Source organism: Pelobates fuscus, chromosome 12 (assembly GCF_036172605.1).
Source record: "Pelobates fuscus isolate aPelFus1 chromosome 12, aPelFus1.pri, whole genome shotgun sequence".
In the NCBI taxonomy this organism is placed as follows: Eukaryota; Metazoa; Chordata; class Amphibia; order Anura; family Pelobatidae; genus Pelobates; species Pelobates fuscus.
The window spans coordinates 97,180,758-97,198,511 of NC_086328.1; the positions used below are offsets into that span (position 1 = coordinate 97,180,758).

The 17,754-nt window shown below is 43.4% G+C and overlaps 1 protein-coding gene across 1 annotated transcript in view; it reads right to left on the reverse strand.

The window, feature by feature from the left end:
- MUC6 (mucin 6, oligomeric mucus/gel-forming) overlaps positions 1 to 17,754 on the reverse strand; it is a 79,123-nt gene that overhangs the window by 49,099 nt on the left and 12,270 nt on the right. The window contains exons 8-11 of the mRNA XM_063437500.1: positions 11,282 to 11,369; positions 10,054 to 10,163; positions 9,210 to 9,417; positions 5 to 127 (exon numbers count right to left, since the gene is read on the reverse strand). Of these exons, the coding sequence (XP_063293570.1) occupies positions 5 to 127; positions 9,210 to 9,417; positions 10,054 to 10,163; positions 11,282 to 11,369 (529 nt within the window). The remainder of the gene's footprint in view (positions 1 to 4; positions 128 to 9,209; positions 9,418 to 10,053; positions 10,164 to 11,281; positions 11,370 to 17,754) is intronic.

A 17,754-nucleotide genomic window follows, 5' to 3' on the forward strand; every position in this document is an offset into this window, starting at 1 on the left:
TTACCTGGTGGACAAAAGCAGCCGTATACACAGTGTGAATTGCAAGTGTAGGAAGGATTGGAACATGTTGCACTGCAGGGGGCGCCACATTCTTTGTAGAGCTGATTACCCTCACATTGTTCCAGAGCTGGAAAATAAAGCAATGGCGTTATATATAATGTTTGTTTATATAAAGTTCTTCTGATTGTAAAGATACAACTAACAGATATATTAGCAGATGGTTTGTTCCATACTAGAAGTGTATTGAAAATTTCCTCTAACTGACCTAGGTAGCGTGGACTAAACATAATAATGACAATTAGTGATGTCGCGAACATAAAATTTTCGGTTCGCGAACGGCGAACTTCCGCAAATGTTCGCGAACGGGTGAACCGGGCGAACAGCCATAGACTTCAATGGGCAGGCAAATTTTAAAACCCACAGGGACTCTTTCTGGCCACAATAGTGATGGAAAAGTTGTTTCAAGGGGACTAACACCTGGACTGTGGCATGCCGGAGGGGGATCCATGGCAAAACTCCCATGGAAAATTACATAGTTGATGCAGAGTCTGGTTTTAATCCATAAAGGGCATAAATCACCTAACATTCCTAAATTGTTTGGAATAACGTGCTTTAAAACATCAGGTATGATGTTGTATTGATCAGGTAGTGTAAAGGTTACGCCCGCTTCACAGTGACAGACCAAACTCCCCGTTTAATGCACCGCAAACAACCGCAAACAACCGCAAACAACCGCAAACAGTCCATTTGCACAACCGCAAACTCCCCATGTGCACAAGGTTGGATACAAAGCTAGCCATGTCCCGTTTCTTGCCCTCACTGATGTCATTGAAGGTCTCTCTTCCTCCACCCAGGAAGCGGGAGATGGAAAAAGATGCTTGGTCGGTCCTCCTACTTCAAATTTGGGGCACTGCGCGTGCAATCTAATGTGCCACCAGATAGGAGTGGTGTGTTAAGTAGTACTATTCCTATCAGTTTATTCCCTGTTACGTCCCCTATCAGGGGACGTGTATATAAGGCATCGATTTTAGGAAGCGGGAGATGAAAAAAGATGCTTGGTAGGTTCTCCTACTTCAAATTTGGGGCACTGCGCGTGCAATATAATGTGCCACCAGATAGGAGTGGTGTGTTAAGTAGTACTATTCCTATCAGGGGACGTGTATATAAGGTATCGATTTTAGGAAGCGGGAGATGGAAAAAGATGCTTGGTCGGTCCTCCTACTTCAAATTTGGGGCACTGTGCGTGCAATATAATGTGCCACCAGATAGGAGTGGTGTGTTAAGTAGTACTATTCCTATCAGTTTAATCCCTGTTACGTCCCCTATCAGGGGACGTGTATATAAGGCATCGATTTTAGAAACCGGGAGATGGCAAAAGATGCTTGGTCGGTCCTCCTACTTCAAATTTGGGGCACTGCGCGTGCAATCTAATGTGCCATCAGATAGGAGTAGTGTACTATTCTTATCAGTTTAATCCCTGTTACGTCCCCTATCAGGGGACGTGTATATAAGGCATCGATTTTAGGAACCGGGAGATGGAAAAAGATGCTTGGTCGGTCCTCATACTTCAAATTTGGGGCACTGCGCATGCAATATAATGTGCCACCAGATAGGAGTGGTGTGTTAAGTAGTACTATTCCTATCAGGGGACGTGTATATAAGGTATCAATTTTAGGAAGCGGGAGATGGAAAAAGATGCTTGGTCGGTCCTCCTACTTCAAATTTGGGGCACTGTGCGTGCAATATAATGTGCCACCAGATAGGAGTGGTGTGTTAAGTAGTACTATTCCTATCAGTTTAATCCCTGTTACGTCCCCTATCAGGGGACGTGTATATAAGGCATCGATTTTAGAAACCGGGAGATGGCAAAAGATGCTTGGTCGGTCCTCCTACTTCAAATTTGGGGCACTGCGCGTGCAATCTAATGTGCCATCAGATAGGAGTAGTGTACTATTCTTATCAGTTTAATCCCTGTTACGTCCCCTATCAGGGGACGTGTATATAAGGCATCGATTTTAGGAAGCGGGAGATGAAAAAAGATGCTTGGTAGGTTCTCCTACTTCAAATTTGGGGCACTGCGCGTGCAATATAATGTGCCACCAGATAGGAGTGGTGTGTTAAGTAGTACTATTCCTATCAGGGGACGTGTATATAAGGTATCGATTTTAGGAAGCGGGAGATGGAAAAAGATGCTTGGTCGGTCCTCCTACTTCAAATTTGGGGCACTGTGCGTGCAATATAATGTGCCACCAGATAGGAGTGGTGTGTTAAGTAGTACTATTCCTATCAGTTTAATCCCTGTTACGTCCCCTATCAGGGGACGTGTATATAAGGCATCGATTTTAGAAACCGGGAGATGGCAAAAGATGCTTGGTCGGTCCTCCTACTTCAAATTTGGGGCACTGCGCGTGCAATCTAATGTGCCATCAGATAGGAGTAGTGTACTATTCTTATCAGTTTAATCCCTGTTACGTCCCCTATCAGGGGACGTGTATATAAGGCATCGATTTTAGGAACCGGGAGATGGAAAAAGATGCTTGGTCGGTCCTCATACTTCAAATTTGGGGCACTGCGCGTGCAATATAATGTGCCACCAGATAGGAGTGGTGTGTTAAGTAGTACTATTCCTATCAGGGGACGTGTATATAAGGTATCGATTTTAGGAAGCGGGAGATGGAAAAAGATGCTTGGTCGGTCCTCCTACTTCAAATTTGGGGCACTGTGCGTGCAATATAATGTGCCACCAGATAGGAGTGGTGTGTTAAGTAGTACTATTCCTATCAGTTTAATCCCTGTTACGTCCCCTATCAGGGGACGTGTATATAAGGCATCGATTTTAGAAACCGGGAGATGGCAAAAGATGCTTGGTCGGTCCTCCTACTTCAAATTTGGGGCACTGCGCGTGCAATCTAATGTGCCATCAGATAGGAGTAGTGTACTATTCTTATCAGTTTAATCCCTGTTACGTCCCCTATCAGGGGACGTGTATATAAGGCATCGATTTTAGGAACCGGGAGATGGAAAAAGATGCTTGGTCGGTCCTCATACTTCAAATTTGGGGCACTGCGCGTGCAATCTAATGTGCCACCAGATAGGAATAGTACTACTTAACACACCACTCCTATTAGTCTAATCCCTGTTACGTCCCCTATCAGGGGACGTGTATATAAGGCATCGATTTTAGGAAGCGGGAGATGGAAAACAATGCTTGGTCGGTCCTACTACTTCAAATTTGGGGCAATGCGCGTGCAATCTAATGTGCCACCAGATAGGAGTGGTGTGTTAAGTAGTACTATTCCTATCAGTTTAATCCCTGTTACGTCCCCTATCAGGGGACGTGTATATAAGGCATCGATTTTAGGAAGCGGGAGATGGAAAAAGATGCTTGGTTTGTCCACCTACTTCAAATTTGGGGCACTGCGCGTGCAATCTAATGTGCCACCAGATAGGAGTGGTGTGTTAAGTAGCCCCCCTCATCATGCCTTTTTTAGTCGAATGTATCGCCCACTGTCAGTCCCTTCGGGATCCATCCCTCATTCATCTTAATAAAGGTGAGGTAATCTAGACTTTTTTGACCTAGGCGACTTCTCTTCTCAGTGACAATACCTCCTGCTGCACTGAAGGTCCTTTCTGACAGGACACTTGAAGCGGGGCAGGCCAGAAGTTCTATCGCAAATTGGGATAGCTCAGGCCACAGGTCAAGCCTGCACACCCAGTAGTCAAGGGCTTCATCGCTCCTCAGAGTGTCGATATCTGCAGTTAAGGTGAGGTAGTCTGCTACCTGTCGGTCGAGTCGTTCTCTGAGGGTGGATCCCGAAGGGCTGTGGCGATGCGTAGGACTTAAAAAGCTCCGCATGTCCTCCATCAACAACACGTCTGTAAAGCGTCCTGTCCTTGCCGGCGTGGTTGTGGGAGGAGGAGGATTACTTTCACCTCTTCCCCTGTTAGATTCCCGTTGTGCTGTGACATCACCCTTATACGCTGTGTAAAGCATACTTTTTAATTGATTTTGGAACTGCTGCATCCTTTCCGACTTGCCGTAATTCAATAACATTTCAGGCACTTTCTGCTTATACCGGGGGTCTAGTAGCGTGGACACCCAGTACAGGTCGTTCTCCTTCAGCTTTTTTATATGAGGGTCTCTCAACAGGCACGACAGCATGAAAGACCCCATTTGCACAAGGTTGGATGCCGAGCTACTCATGTCCTGTTCCTCGTCCTCAGTGATCTCTCTGAAGGTATGTTCTTCCCCCCAGCCACATACAACACCACAGGTACCAGATAGGTGACAACGAGCACCCTGGGATGTCTGTTGTGGTTGGTCTTCCTCCTCCTCCTCAAAGCCACATTCCTCCTCTGACTCCTCTTCCTCACAATCCTCTTCCAGCGTTGCCGCAGGTCCAGCAAGTGATGCTGATAAGGCTGTTTCTGGTGGTGATGGTGACCACAACTCTTCCTCTTCACGCTCATCTACGGCCTGATCCAGCACTCTTCGCAGGGCAGCGCCAGGAAGAAAACAAATGGTATGGTTTCGCTGATGGTGCCTTCGGTGCGACTGACTTGGTTTGTCATTTGCTCAAAAGGACGCATGAGCCTACAGGCATTGCGCATGAGCGTCCAGTAACGTGGCAAAAAAATTCCCAGCTCCGCAGAGGCTGTCCTAGCACCCCGGTCATACAAATACTCGTTAACGGCTTTTTCTTGTTGGAGCAGGCGGTCGAACATCGGTACGATCAGATTACACACATGTGCCATGCACGGCACATGTGTCAACTTGCCCAAATGCAATGCCGCCAACAAATTTCTTCCGTTGTCACAAACCACTTTGCCGATCTCCAGTTGGTGCGGAGTCAGCCACTGATCTACCTGTGCGTTCAGGGCGGACTCTCTGCTTTCAGGCAAATCAACCCCAAGACGGCGTGACACTTCCATATCCGGGATGTGGAACAATACCTGGGGAGCTGGAGGGGTGCCATTGATGTGGAGCAAGATGCAGAAGAGGACTCAGCCGAGGAAGTTATGGAAGAGGATGGAGTAGGAGGAGTAGAGGAGGTGGCAGCAGGCCTGCCTGCAAGTCGTGGCGGTGTCAACAACTCCTCTGCAGAGCCACGCATTCCATGCTTCCATGCTTCCATGAATGCGCAGTGTAGGTGATATACCTGCCCTGACCATGCTTTGCAGACCAGGTATCAGTGGTCAGATGGACCCTTGCCCCAACACTGTGTGCCAGACATGCCATTACTTCCTTTTGCACAATCGAGTACAGGTTGGGGATTGCCTTTTGTGCAAAGAAATTTCTTCCGGGTACCTTCCACTGCGGTGTCCCAATAGCTACAACTTTTTTGAACGCCTCAGACTCCACCAGCTTGTATGGTAAAAGCTGGCGGGCTAAGAGTTCAGTCACGCCAGCTGTCAGACGCCGGGCAAGGGGGTGACTTTGTGACATTGGCTTCTTACGCTCAAACATGTCCTTGACAGACACCTGACTGTGGGCAGATGAGCAGGAACTGCTCAAGGCGAGAGACGGAGGGGCGGATGGTTGAGAGCGGGCAAGGAGGACAGCAGTGGTTAACGTGGCTGAAGATGCTGGACCAGGAGGAGGATGGCGGCTTTGAGTTTGTGTGCTGCTTGTACTCATGTGTTGATCCCATAGGCGTTTGTGATGTGCGATCATGTGCCTTCGCAAAGCAGTTGTACCTAGGTGGGTGTTGGACTTCCCACGACTCAGTTTCTTTTGGCACAGGTTGCAAATGGCATCGCTGTTGTCAGAGGCAGACACACAAAAAAAATGCCACACTGCTGAGCTCTGCAATGACGGCATTCTGGTGGTGGCAACAGCATGCGTTGATTGGCGTGCTGTCTGGCTGACCCCGGGTGCCGATGCATGCTGTCTGACTGTGCCACTAGCTCCTTGTGACGACCTCCCCCTGCTTCCAACTCGTCTCCTCCTCCTCCTCTCTGTCTCCCCATCTGAACTTTCCCCCTGTTCTTCTTCTCTTCTAGCGGGCACCCAACGGCTTCACTTGTATCTGACATCTCAGCAAAGGAAGCAGCAGTGGGTACACCATCATCATCATCACACCGTACATGTGTAATGCTGTCTGACTGAGACACATCCCTGTTATCTACATCTTCTGGCAATAATGGTTGCGCATCACTCATTTCTTCCAACTGATGTGTAAATAACTCCTCTGACATACCAAGTGAAGCGGCTGTGGTGCTAGTGTTGGTGGTGGCGGCAGGCGGGTGAGTGGTAACTGGAGAGGTGCCCGAAGCTAAGCTGGAGGAGGATGGTGCGTTGAGGTTCCGAGCGGAAGCTGTAGAAGATTGGGTGGCCTGTGTTAGCCAGTCTTTTTCAACTTTTTCTTTTTCAACTGAACTTTTCAAGTTCAGGGTACGTGGCCTCTGAACACTGGGCATTATTCTAGGGCCAAAGCGAATCACAGCACCACGACCACGACAGCCCCTGCGGGATGGCCTGCCTCTGCCTGTCATTTTTTTTTCGATTAGTCGTACTACGCGTGCAAGCTACTGTGACAACAGATATGAGTGGCACTGGTGTGACACTGTGCCCTGGCAGGCCCTGAAACGCACACTCGGGAAGGAAACTGACTGCTATTATATTACAGTCCAAAAGTTGTTTTTTTGTTAAATGCAAGCTATTGTGACACCAGATATGAGTGGTGGCACTGGGCAAGTGGGCACAGTATACGCTGTGAGCCTGACACACACGCTGGCAGACAACTAACTGCTATTCAATCTATTACCGTCAAAAAAGTATTTATTTTTTTAAATGTACACTACTGTTACACCAGATATGAGTTGCACTGGTGTGACACTGTGCCCTGGCAGGCCCTGAAACGCACACTTGTGAAGGAAACTGACTGCTATCATATTACAGTCCAAAAAGTTTTTTGTTTTTTTTTAAATGCAAGCTATTGTGACACCAGTGAGTGAGTGGTGGCCCTGGGCAGGCCCTGAAACGCACACTAGTGAAGGAAACTGACTGCTTTTATATTACAGTCAAAAAATTTTTTGTTTTTTTTAAATGCAAGCTATTGTGACACCAGTGAGTGAGTGGTGGCACAGGGCAAGTGGGCACAGTATATGCTGTGGGCCTGACACACAGGCTGGCAGGCAGGCAACTGCAATTACATAACACAGAAAAAAGAAAAAAAAAGCAGACTGATATTCTAGCCCTAAAAAGGGCTTTTTGGGGTGCTGTCCTTACAGGAGAGATCAGATGAGTCCTTCAGGACTGTAGTGGACACTGAATACACTAGCCTACCTATCAATTTCCCTATCAAATCAGCAGCAGCTACACTGTCCCTACTCTCACTAAGAATGCAGCTTCACAATGAATGTAAAATGGATGCTGTCCAGGAGGTGGGAGGGTCTGGGAGGGAGGGTCTGCTGCTGATTGGCTGGAATGTGTCTGCTGACTGTGAGGTACAGGGTCAAAGTTTACTCAATGATGACGAATAAGGGGCGGACCGAACTGCGCATGTGTTCGCCATCCGTGGCGAACGCGAACAAGCGATGTTCGCCAGGAACTATTCGCCAGCGAACAGTTCGGGACATCACTAATGACAATGTGAAAGATTATATATATATATATATATAAAATAAATACTAATAATTTAAATCCCATCTAAATTATCTACAATCTGCAATACTAATTTCACTTACCTTTCCACTTTCAGCTAGTGAAAACAGTAGAAGTCACTGGGTCAGGTTTCCAACCCAACAGATTTAAAATTAATGTTTAACCCCTTAAGGACCAAACTTCTGGAATAAAAGGGAATCATGACATGTCACACATGTCATGTATCCTTAAGGAGTTTACAAATCCAATTTAGCGTCACGCACAGATCCAAGCATATGTGACATGCATTGAGTTCAATGACAAACCAAGTCACTTCCCTATTGGTTGGTGACTCTAGAGACAATTGTAACATCAGAACTAAATTCCAAGGCCAGGATATGTTTTGTGAATATAAAGCGTTTATCTTTATTATATTCGACTGCAATATAATTACAATAACCATAATTTGACCTCATCTTTAAAAAAGGGAAAGGAACGGGTGTCACTACTGAATGCTGCATGTCACAGGGATCAGAACAGGTTTTCTAAACATACCTTCTGTCACCTGTGACACAATGGCCACAGGTGTCAACACATGCTTTCAGGAAACGATGACATATTGTGAAATACAGGACATAAAAGTTTACCACTGTAACTGAACTTAGACAAAGCAGCAAATTCGAAAGACATACAAAAAAGTAATGTAATCATAATAAAGTGAAAATCAAATAGTTTTCAGCTCATGAGTCACTTCATTGTATACATTATTTTTAAATCCTTTTCATTTAGTTTCCTTATTTTCCTATTCACATTAACAATGGTAAACGCTAGAAGATTATCCCCAAGAAGAATTAATTGGATTGCACGAACTCCTCTATTCTCAGCATTCTTTTTAATGATGCTATTCCTAAGACATTTCTAATACATCTCTGTGGCTACTAGACTTTACTTCCTTGAGGTGTGTGCAAAGGGCCTTTTCTCTAAACATTTAATTATAGACAAAAAAATTATAGTTTTGGCATTATCCCAAAATGTATTAGTTTTGTATTCTTTTGTGCATAGCAGAAGGCACGCAAACAGCAATATCTTTTGTTGTGAAGGGATCAACATTGGATTGTAGTGAACTGAAACCAGAAATGCAAAATACAGACTAAAATAATCAAGTAGCCACTATATCTGACCTGTAGAATTTTTTCATCTCAGCTATTTTTTTCCTGAATTTTGCAGTTTTTTTTTTTTTCAATTCACTCCAATTTTCTCTTTAAGGAAAGCTATAGCATTAGGTGTACAATTTAGTAGATATAGATCTTAATATAGATTACATTGTTGTCAAACCCCTGAAAAAAATGGTTTCACGTAGAATGGCAATCTTCGCCTACCATAACCACTAAAATGGACCACAGCAGTTATGGTGTTTAGACTGTCCCTTAATGTCTGCTTATTTACAAACTATTAATGAGAATCATCAGTAACTTCATCCTTGGACTTTTATCAGTATCCTGTTATTTATTTCCCCGTCTCATTAGGTTGAGCAGTTTTATTGTATATTGGTAACATGTTTCCTCTGAGCTAGCTATTACAGTTAATCAATTAAAAACACTATATGCCCTCACAGATAACTTACGGCAGAGATTCTTGCTCCTCCAGTCGTTTACTGGCTGGTATTCAAGAGAGCACCGAGCTGAGTACTGTGAAAGTGTAGCGCATGCACAGTTTTTGTCCCCAGGTGTGGCACAGTGCTGCAAGTCCAGCTGACATCGTTTTATAAATGGTGTTTTGGGGACCAGGCAAGAATTACCCACCAAATCCAAGAGAGAATAGCACTGATTTATCTGGAAATAAAAAAAAGAAATTTTCACAAAATAAATACACAATAATTCCATGTTTCATTTGGATTTGTCTATTAAAAAACAAAAACTGGTTTAGACAGTTGACAATATCTGGATCTGGGCTGTCATGTCCCGCTAGTAATCAGGATGACAAATGCCTTGGTACATTGATTAGAAATATAAAATGTATATTCTTGTTTTACAATACCAATAAATAAAGATATTTTTATACTGGCTCTGTCATGACTGAACAAATCCATGGTATTACTCTTTAGGGCCAGTAGAGGGAGTTACATACCATTCCAGTGTAGACTTAGTAACTGCTTCTTCGTGCCAAACCACAAAGTGTAGTCAAATCCTCCAGTACTCCTTTGTTAATAGATCAATTACTTACAATGTGAATACCAATATAATGTCACAGGATTTGGAACCAAAAGGTTCTCTGTTTGTGTTTGAAACGTCTAATATTGCTAAGTTTGATCAATGATTAAATTATTGTTTGTATTGTGTATGGGTGATATGATTCTATTCACACAGAATCTCACTTGGACCCCTCACAAGATACACCATTTCCTAAGAAAGAAGCTTGGCCTTCTAAATGAATAAAAGTACACAGTAAAAATCAACAGAATTACTTACGTATCTGCTGCTGTATGCGGTTGAGCTTTTGGGCACTTGCATTGGGCATATTACATCGGGGTCATCCATCTGATTCATACTTGCAAACTGGTAGGGCATCATCAATTTGCCTGTAAATCACAAAAAGGGTTATTTAAGCTAGGTTTCCCTGCTTAACACAAATCCATAAATAGCTATATAGACAAGGAGGTATCCGTTGGTTAGATACCATCATTCGAAAGAGGTTTCCATTAGTGCTAGTGACTACATACATCATAGTAGGTGGTGCTCGCTATTAGATTACGCAGAGAGACCCATAGTAGCACATCCCTATAGATGGGTGTAGCTTATTTTTTTAAATAGTAAATTTTTCTTAAAAGACCCCTAAAGAAACAGGGGATGGAGCTTTCAGTACCTCTAGTATTCGTATGTCTAGCATTACCTCCAGTGAGTATAGGGACAAAGGGTGCCTAGTCTTCCTTACATGAGTCTGTACAACAACACCACTTTCAATAAAAAAAAGTCCATATTTTATTAGGAGTTATTGACTTCTTGTAGGAATAATGTTATCTGGTATTGATTGTTCACACTTCCAATTAGTTTAATACTTATATACAACAAAGCATAAGGAGCCCCTGGGCAAGTTCCTTCAGGTGTATTATGAAGGACCACACTGTTCTGTTCCTTCATACCTCTGTTGTTGCAGTGCATAGTAATGAAAGCAACAAATGTAACATCGTGCTTTCACTATTGGAGTACGCCAAAAAAGAGCCATAAAAAAATTCAATTATTTTGATGCTTTACAGGTACCACAAGGAATACAAATACGATGGTTGCAGAATAGACATTTTCTTTTGGACTTCCCTACTTATAAAATGTTACATATAACAGTCAGATATGTAATTATGTTATCCATCGCTAAAAAGGGTATCATTATAAAACTTTTTGTAACAATGTTTTGCATTGTATGCATATTTCTCATAGAGATGAGCATTCAATAACTATACCATACAATAGTGATAATCAACACTACGAATGTTGTTTAGTCCTCTGGTTTAAAGTCATTTAAGGGTGATGCAGTACCTCCCAGGAGCACTTGCTCTATTTGGCGCTGTTTTAATCATACTGGAAAGTTCTGATCTGGTGAATTTGTCCTACTTTAAAGGTAATTTTTTTCCCTACTGGAAATGCAATAAGCTTTTCCTCCCAATTCCAACGTAATAACCCCTAAGGAATTTAGAACACTTACCATCAACCACAAACTCATCCTTATGTACCCTATTAAAGTTTCCACATAACCCACAGGTCCTATTCATGAATTTTCTGTCTAATTCCACCTTAAAGAAAAAAAAAATACAATTGCGTAAATATCTTATTTACATCTACTATACCGAAATAGCTTTGGTTGAGATATCTTAAGCTCACATTACATTAAGTATCAGATCTTAATGTAATATTAGCTATTCAGCTCCTAGAGTGCTTTGTTCTATTATCTCATGACCATCACTTGAAGATAAAGAGAATATATCATAAGTATAATAGGATTATTCTATTTTCATAAATACAGTCTTGAAGAGAACCTACGTTTTTATCATAATAAGAGTCTTCTATTTTTTCTAGTATAGAAAATCGTTTTATTTCTTTTTTGTTTTTGAATGTAATTCTTTATTTTGTTTGTTGAATGTAAAATTACAGATGTCAGAAATAGTACAAAGGTAGCAGAAAACAGGAATAGTACAAGGGGGAGTACAGGAACACACTTTTAGAGCTGCATTCCAACATAAGTTATTATCCCAGGTTATGCAATATAGGTAGATTTAGTCAAGTTTTCAAAGTGTATATTAAGTCCTTCTGACTCTTCGCTTAGTGTCTGTTGTTTTCTTTTATCTATTATTCGTGCTTGTAGAGCTGAATGCTTGTTGGGATAGTAGTGGGCTCGTGTGAGAAGAATTTGTTGCTAGTGTTGGGGTAATCATGCCTGTTGACCTGTAAATGTTAGGGTCAGTCTGCTGTGTTTGTTCTTTGGTGTGCTAGGACTGTGTTGGGTCTTAAGTGCTGTTGCATGCCCTTTCAGAGGTTTATCATTGTGGCGAGTTTTTAGTGTAGGGTGGGTTTTCTGTATGCATTCCTGTTGTCTTTGTGATGCTCATACTTCGCTTTGGGCCTTGGGTTAATCAGTGGTTGCGTGGGTAAGTGCATGTGTGGACTGTGTAGGGTGGAAGAGAGTGAAGATGAGAGAGAGGCTAAAGGAGGCAGGACTTGTATGGGAACGAAAGGATGAAGGGAAGCTGAGAGGTCAGGGGATTTTACCCAGTTCCCAATGTCTCGCTACCCTCCCCTCCAGGGTGGGAGGGAAGGTTGTGCTCAGCACGGGTAAATGTGTGCCAGTCAATGCCATAGTGGTGGGGTTCCAGAGTTGTCCAAGTTTGGCTGTTAATAAAGTGTGTAACTTCTACCAGAGTAATGTAGTATCTCCAGTTAGCCATAGGTCCCAGGTCTTGTGGAATTGTTTGGGTGTCTCATGAATCTGAAATGTTATGCTATCTATGTTTGCACTGTCCTGTATCTTTTTGGCAATGGTGGTGTGTGCAGTGTTTACCATAGTTTGGCTATTGCCCTTCTTGTTGCCAGTGCTAAGCTTGCTGTGATGCTTTGCCATAAGGGTTTTAGTTTGGGGCATGTCCACCAGCAGTGGACCCTACCCCCCAGTCCCTTCCAGCAATGATTGGAGGGTGCTAGATGCACCGTAGCTAGGCACCGAGGCGTTAAATGCCAGCGAAATAACATTTTGAACGCCTGCTCCTTTTATTTCTAATATTCAATTTTTATGTTAAATAGCCTCCAGTGACTAAATCCTCCTTATATATTCTCATAATTTATAATCAGCGTTATTCACTAAGGTGAATTTCAAATGTAAGACTAAAGTAGCTGATCTGCAAGCAGACTTAGATAATGTTTTCGGTTTTGCTATTTTGACCTTGAATTTGAATTTCACTTTAGTGAATAAATTTGTATGTGTAACCTGACTGTTGGCTGACCTCAGCTATCAATCAATGTGCACGGTAAAGGAAACCACAAATGGAAGCGCCTACATAAACTTAACAATAACATTGAAACATTAAAAAAAAGGTCAAAGCTACAAGAAATAAAAATAAAATTGTAAAAATCAGGAGTTTACTCTGTTTGTTAGGTGAATGCCTTTCTCACAGACACGATAAAAGGGAGAAAGACTGTAATAGTGAGAGGTATTTTTAGACATTTTTAAAGTGAGTAAAGAAATACTATGGGGTTAGGAGCACAAACATGTATTACTTGCCCCCGCCTTAGTCCCCTTAGAAGTGGTTAAAACTTGTCAGGGTACCTGAGGCCTCTACCTCTAAGGGAGGTAGAGACTTGGTGGTGTATCCGTCCAGGCGAGCGGTTTCCTCCGTTCCTCGCGGTTCATCCAGTCACTTAAACACCGGCCGCGAGGAATCCACGTCCTTTTCTAGCAGGACGCTCAATACGTGACGTCATGACGCTATCACGAGCGATCTGTCACTCAAGTGTCCGATATCCAATCGGTACTTGTCAGAGGCGCGATTTCCATCCAGAGCCAGGGTATTTAAGCTTACTCCTTACTTCAGCTCATTGCCCTGTCGTGGTTCTAGCTTGTCTAGTCACTCAGTGCTCTGGTATTCTAGTTTGCTCTATTGGTTTTGACTCGGCTCGTTGTACTACCCTGCTTCTCTGTTATCCCTTGACCCGGCTTGTCTCTCGCTTATCTGTCTTCTCCTTCCCTCGACCTCGGCTTGTCTCTGACTATTCTTTACTCTCGGTACGTTAGTCCGGCCATTCTAAGGCCCGGTATACGTACCTTTCCACTCTTTGTACTCTGCGTGTTGGATCCCTGTCCCGATCCTGACATTACGACAGGGCCAATGGATCCTGCAGGTACAAACAGTCAGCTTGGTTCTTCGGATCCCAGGTTTGACGCCATGGAACATAGGATGGATCAGATGGCTTTGGCACTACAGGCACTTTTGTCTCGTGCTAGTAATCCACCTGAGGAGACACGTACTCCTTCTATCTCTCCTGCAGTCTCAGGTCTAGAGGTAGCCACTGTAGGTGCTTCTTCCCGTATTACCCCACCAGTACGTTATGGCGGGTCACCGGAGAAGTGTCGTGGCTTTCTAAACCAGATTAGCATCCATTTCGAATTACAACCCCGCTCTTATCCTACAGATAGAGCAAAGGTTGGATTTATTATTACTCTGCTCATTGAAAAAGCTTTGAGATGGGCCAATCCTTTATGGGAGAATGATAATCCACTAGTCTATAATTATAATGCCTTTGTAGCTGCGTTTAGAAGAACTTTTGACCCTCCTGGCAGAAAGGTCAATGCAGCTAGATTAATGTTGCGCCTTAAACAGGACAATCGAACACTTGTGGATTATGCACTAGAGTTCAGATCCTTGGCGGCAGAAGTTAAGTGGAACGAACAGGCTTATATAGATGTGTTTCTGAATGGGTTATCAGATGTAATTCTTGACGAGGTCGCTACTAGAGAACTCCCTGAAAATTTGGAGGATTTAATTTCTTTTATATCTCGTATTGATGAACGCTTAAGAGAGAGGCAGAACACTCGAGATAGGACCCGTAGACCCTCCTTTAAACTAGCGCCTACCTTTCAAATCTCTGAGTTCGAAGACTTACGTATTCCTGAACCTATGCAGATAGGCAGTACTCATCTCACTGAAAGGGAGAGACAGTACAGGAGAAGGGAGGGTTTATGTATGTATTGTGGAGTCAGGGGTCATTTACGCCTAAATTGTCCCAATCGTTCGGGAAACGCTCGCACCTAAGTTCCTCTAGAGGACAGGCCTTGGGTGTTTCTACTTTGTCCTCTATTCACAACTACAAGGAGCTCAGGCTTGTGTTACCCGTTTCTTTAAAGTGGGAGAAGGGAGTAGTTAAGACTATGGCACTAATCGATTCTGGAGCTGCTGAGAGCTTTATAGATCAGGGTTTTGCTGCCAAGCATACTATTCCATCCCAGTTAAAAGAGACACCTCTGGCTGTCGAGGCCATCGATGGTAGACCATTACTTGAGCCTGTTATTTTCCATGAGACCATACCGATTAACTTGACTGTTGGCATCCTGCATAAAGAGGATATATCCTTAATGCTCATCTCTTCCCCGTCTATTCCCATAGTCCTGGGGTACTCCTGGCTGAGGAGACACAACCCTATTATTAATTGGGAATCAGGGGAGATAGTTTCGTGGGGAGAGAATTGTCAAGAAAAATGCTTGCGGAAGGTCTTACCTCTTGGATTAACTAATACATCGAATACCTCTGACGATCCTACAGAGACACAAATTCCGCCTCAGTATCTAGATTTAAAGGCAGTATTTGACAAAAAGAAAGCCGATACCTTACCCCCACACAGGTCCTTTGATTGCAAAATTAACCTACTCCCGGGTACCATGCCTCCCAGAGGTCATGTATACCCATTATCTATAAAGGAGAACTCAGTCCTAGAGGAATATATTCACGAGAATTTAGACAAGGGATTCATCAGGAGGTCCTCCTCCCCTGCCGGGGCTGGATTTTTTTTTGTTAAAAAGAAAGATGGTTCTTTGAGACCTTGTATTGATTATCGAGGCTTGAATAAGATAACCATTAAAAATGCCTACCCGATTCCCTTGATCACCGAACTCTTCGATCGTTTGAAGGGCTCTACAATTTTCACCAAGTTAGACCTCAGAGGGGCATATAACTTGGTGAGAATCCAGCAGGGACATGAGTGGATGACGGCATTCAATACTCGATATGGTCACTATGAATATACTGTTATGCCTTTTGGGTTATGCAATGCGCCAGCGGTATTCCAAGATCTGATAAACGAGGTTCTTAGGGAATTTCAGCAAGAGTGCGTCATTGTATACCTAGATGATATACTCATTCATTCTAGTGAGATTGAGATTCATCACAAGCAAGTCAGGAGGGTTTTGCACAAGCTTCTCCAGCATGGCTTGTACTGCAAGTTGGAGAAATGTAGCTTTGATCAAACCCAGGTAACCTTTCTCGGCTATGTGATCTCTGGGGAGGGATTTAAGATGGATCCGGATAAGCTCCAATCCATTCTAGAGTGGCCTTTACCCACAGGTCTTAAAGCCATACAGAGATTTATTGGCTTTTCCAATTATTATAGGCGCTTTATTAAGGGCTATTCTTCCATTATTGCACCTATCACTAACATGACCAAACAGGGGGCTGATACTAAGAATTGGACTACTGAAGCTCTCCTTGCGTTCAAGACTCTCAAGGAGCTTTTCGCTTCCGCTCCAATTTTAGTTCACCCTGACACTTCTCTGCCTTTTTTGCTCGAGGTAGACGCATCAGAGACTGGTTTAGGTGCTGTTCTATCTCAAAGGTTGGGTGTTGATAAACCATTACATCCATGTGGATTTTTCTCTAAAAAATTGACCGGTACTGAAAGCAGGTATGACATTGGTGACAGAGAATTACTAGCGGTTATCAAGGCTTTGAAAGAATGGAGACATTTATTGGAAGGTACATTACATCCTGTTACCATTCTGACAGACCACAAAAACTTGTCCTATATCGGAGAGGCCAAGCGCCTGTCCTCCAGGCAGGCTCGTTGGTCGTTGTTTCTTACCCATTTCAATTACGTTCTGACTTACAGACCTGGGTCAAAGAATTCTAAAGCCGATGCGCTATCTCGCCAATATGAACCCTCTGCTTCAGTTGAACCACTTTTGTCTTCCATTGTACCCAAATGCAATATTATTGCTAATACCAGTCTCAAAATTCATTCTCCGCTACTTGACCAGATCTTGAAGTCACAACATCTAGCTCCCGGAAACACTCCTGAGGGAAGAAACTTTGTTCCTCCTGAACTTCAACTGGAGCTCTTACAATGTTTTCATGAAAGTAAAATAGCTGGTCATCCTGGTATTCGCAAGACATACTCTCTGATATCCAAGGATTTCTGGTGGCCTTCACTTCGAAAAGATATTGAGGAGTTCGTCGCAGCTTGTGAGACTTGTGCCAAGACTAAACTACCTCATGCATCCCCATGTGGCCTGTTACACCCCTTGGACATTCCTGAGAAACCTTGGTCCTGTTTGTCCATAGACTTTATCGTTGATTTGCCTGCTTCCAAAAGACAGACTGTTATTCTCACGGTGGTGGATAGATTTACTAAGATGGCCCATTTCGTGCCATTACCTAAACTTCCGACTTCTCCTGAATTGGCGGAGATTTTTGCGAGAGAAGTTTTTCGCCTACATGGGATTCCTTCAGAGATTGTTTCTGATAGAGGTTCTCAATTTGTCTCACGTTTCTGGAGATCCTTTTGTTCTCAAATGGGCATCAAATTGAACTTCTCCTCTGCCTATCACCCTCAGTCTAACGGAGCTGCTGAACGTACTAATCAAAAGATCGAACAGTATCTGCGTTGCTTTGTTTCCGAACACCAGGACGATTGGGTCGGTCTGATTCCTTGGGCGGAGTTCGCACACAATAACCTTGTTTGCGATTCAACTCGCTCTAGCCCTTTCTTCATGAACTATGGCTTTCATCCTTCGATTTTTCCTTCGGTTTCCTCTTCTCAGGGGATACCGTCGGTTGATGATCATGTCGCCAACCTGAAGAAATTATGGGATCAGACTCGGCAAATTCTATTACATAGTTCCTCGCTGTTCAAGAAACACGC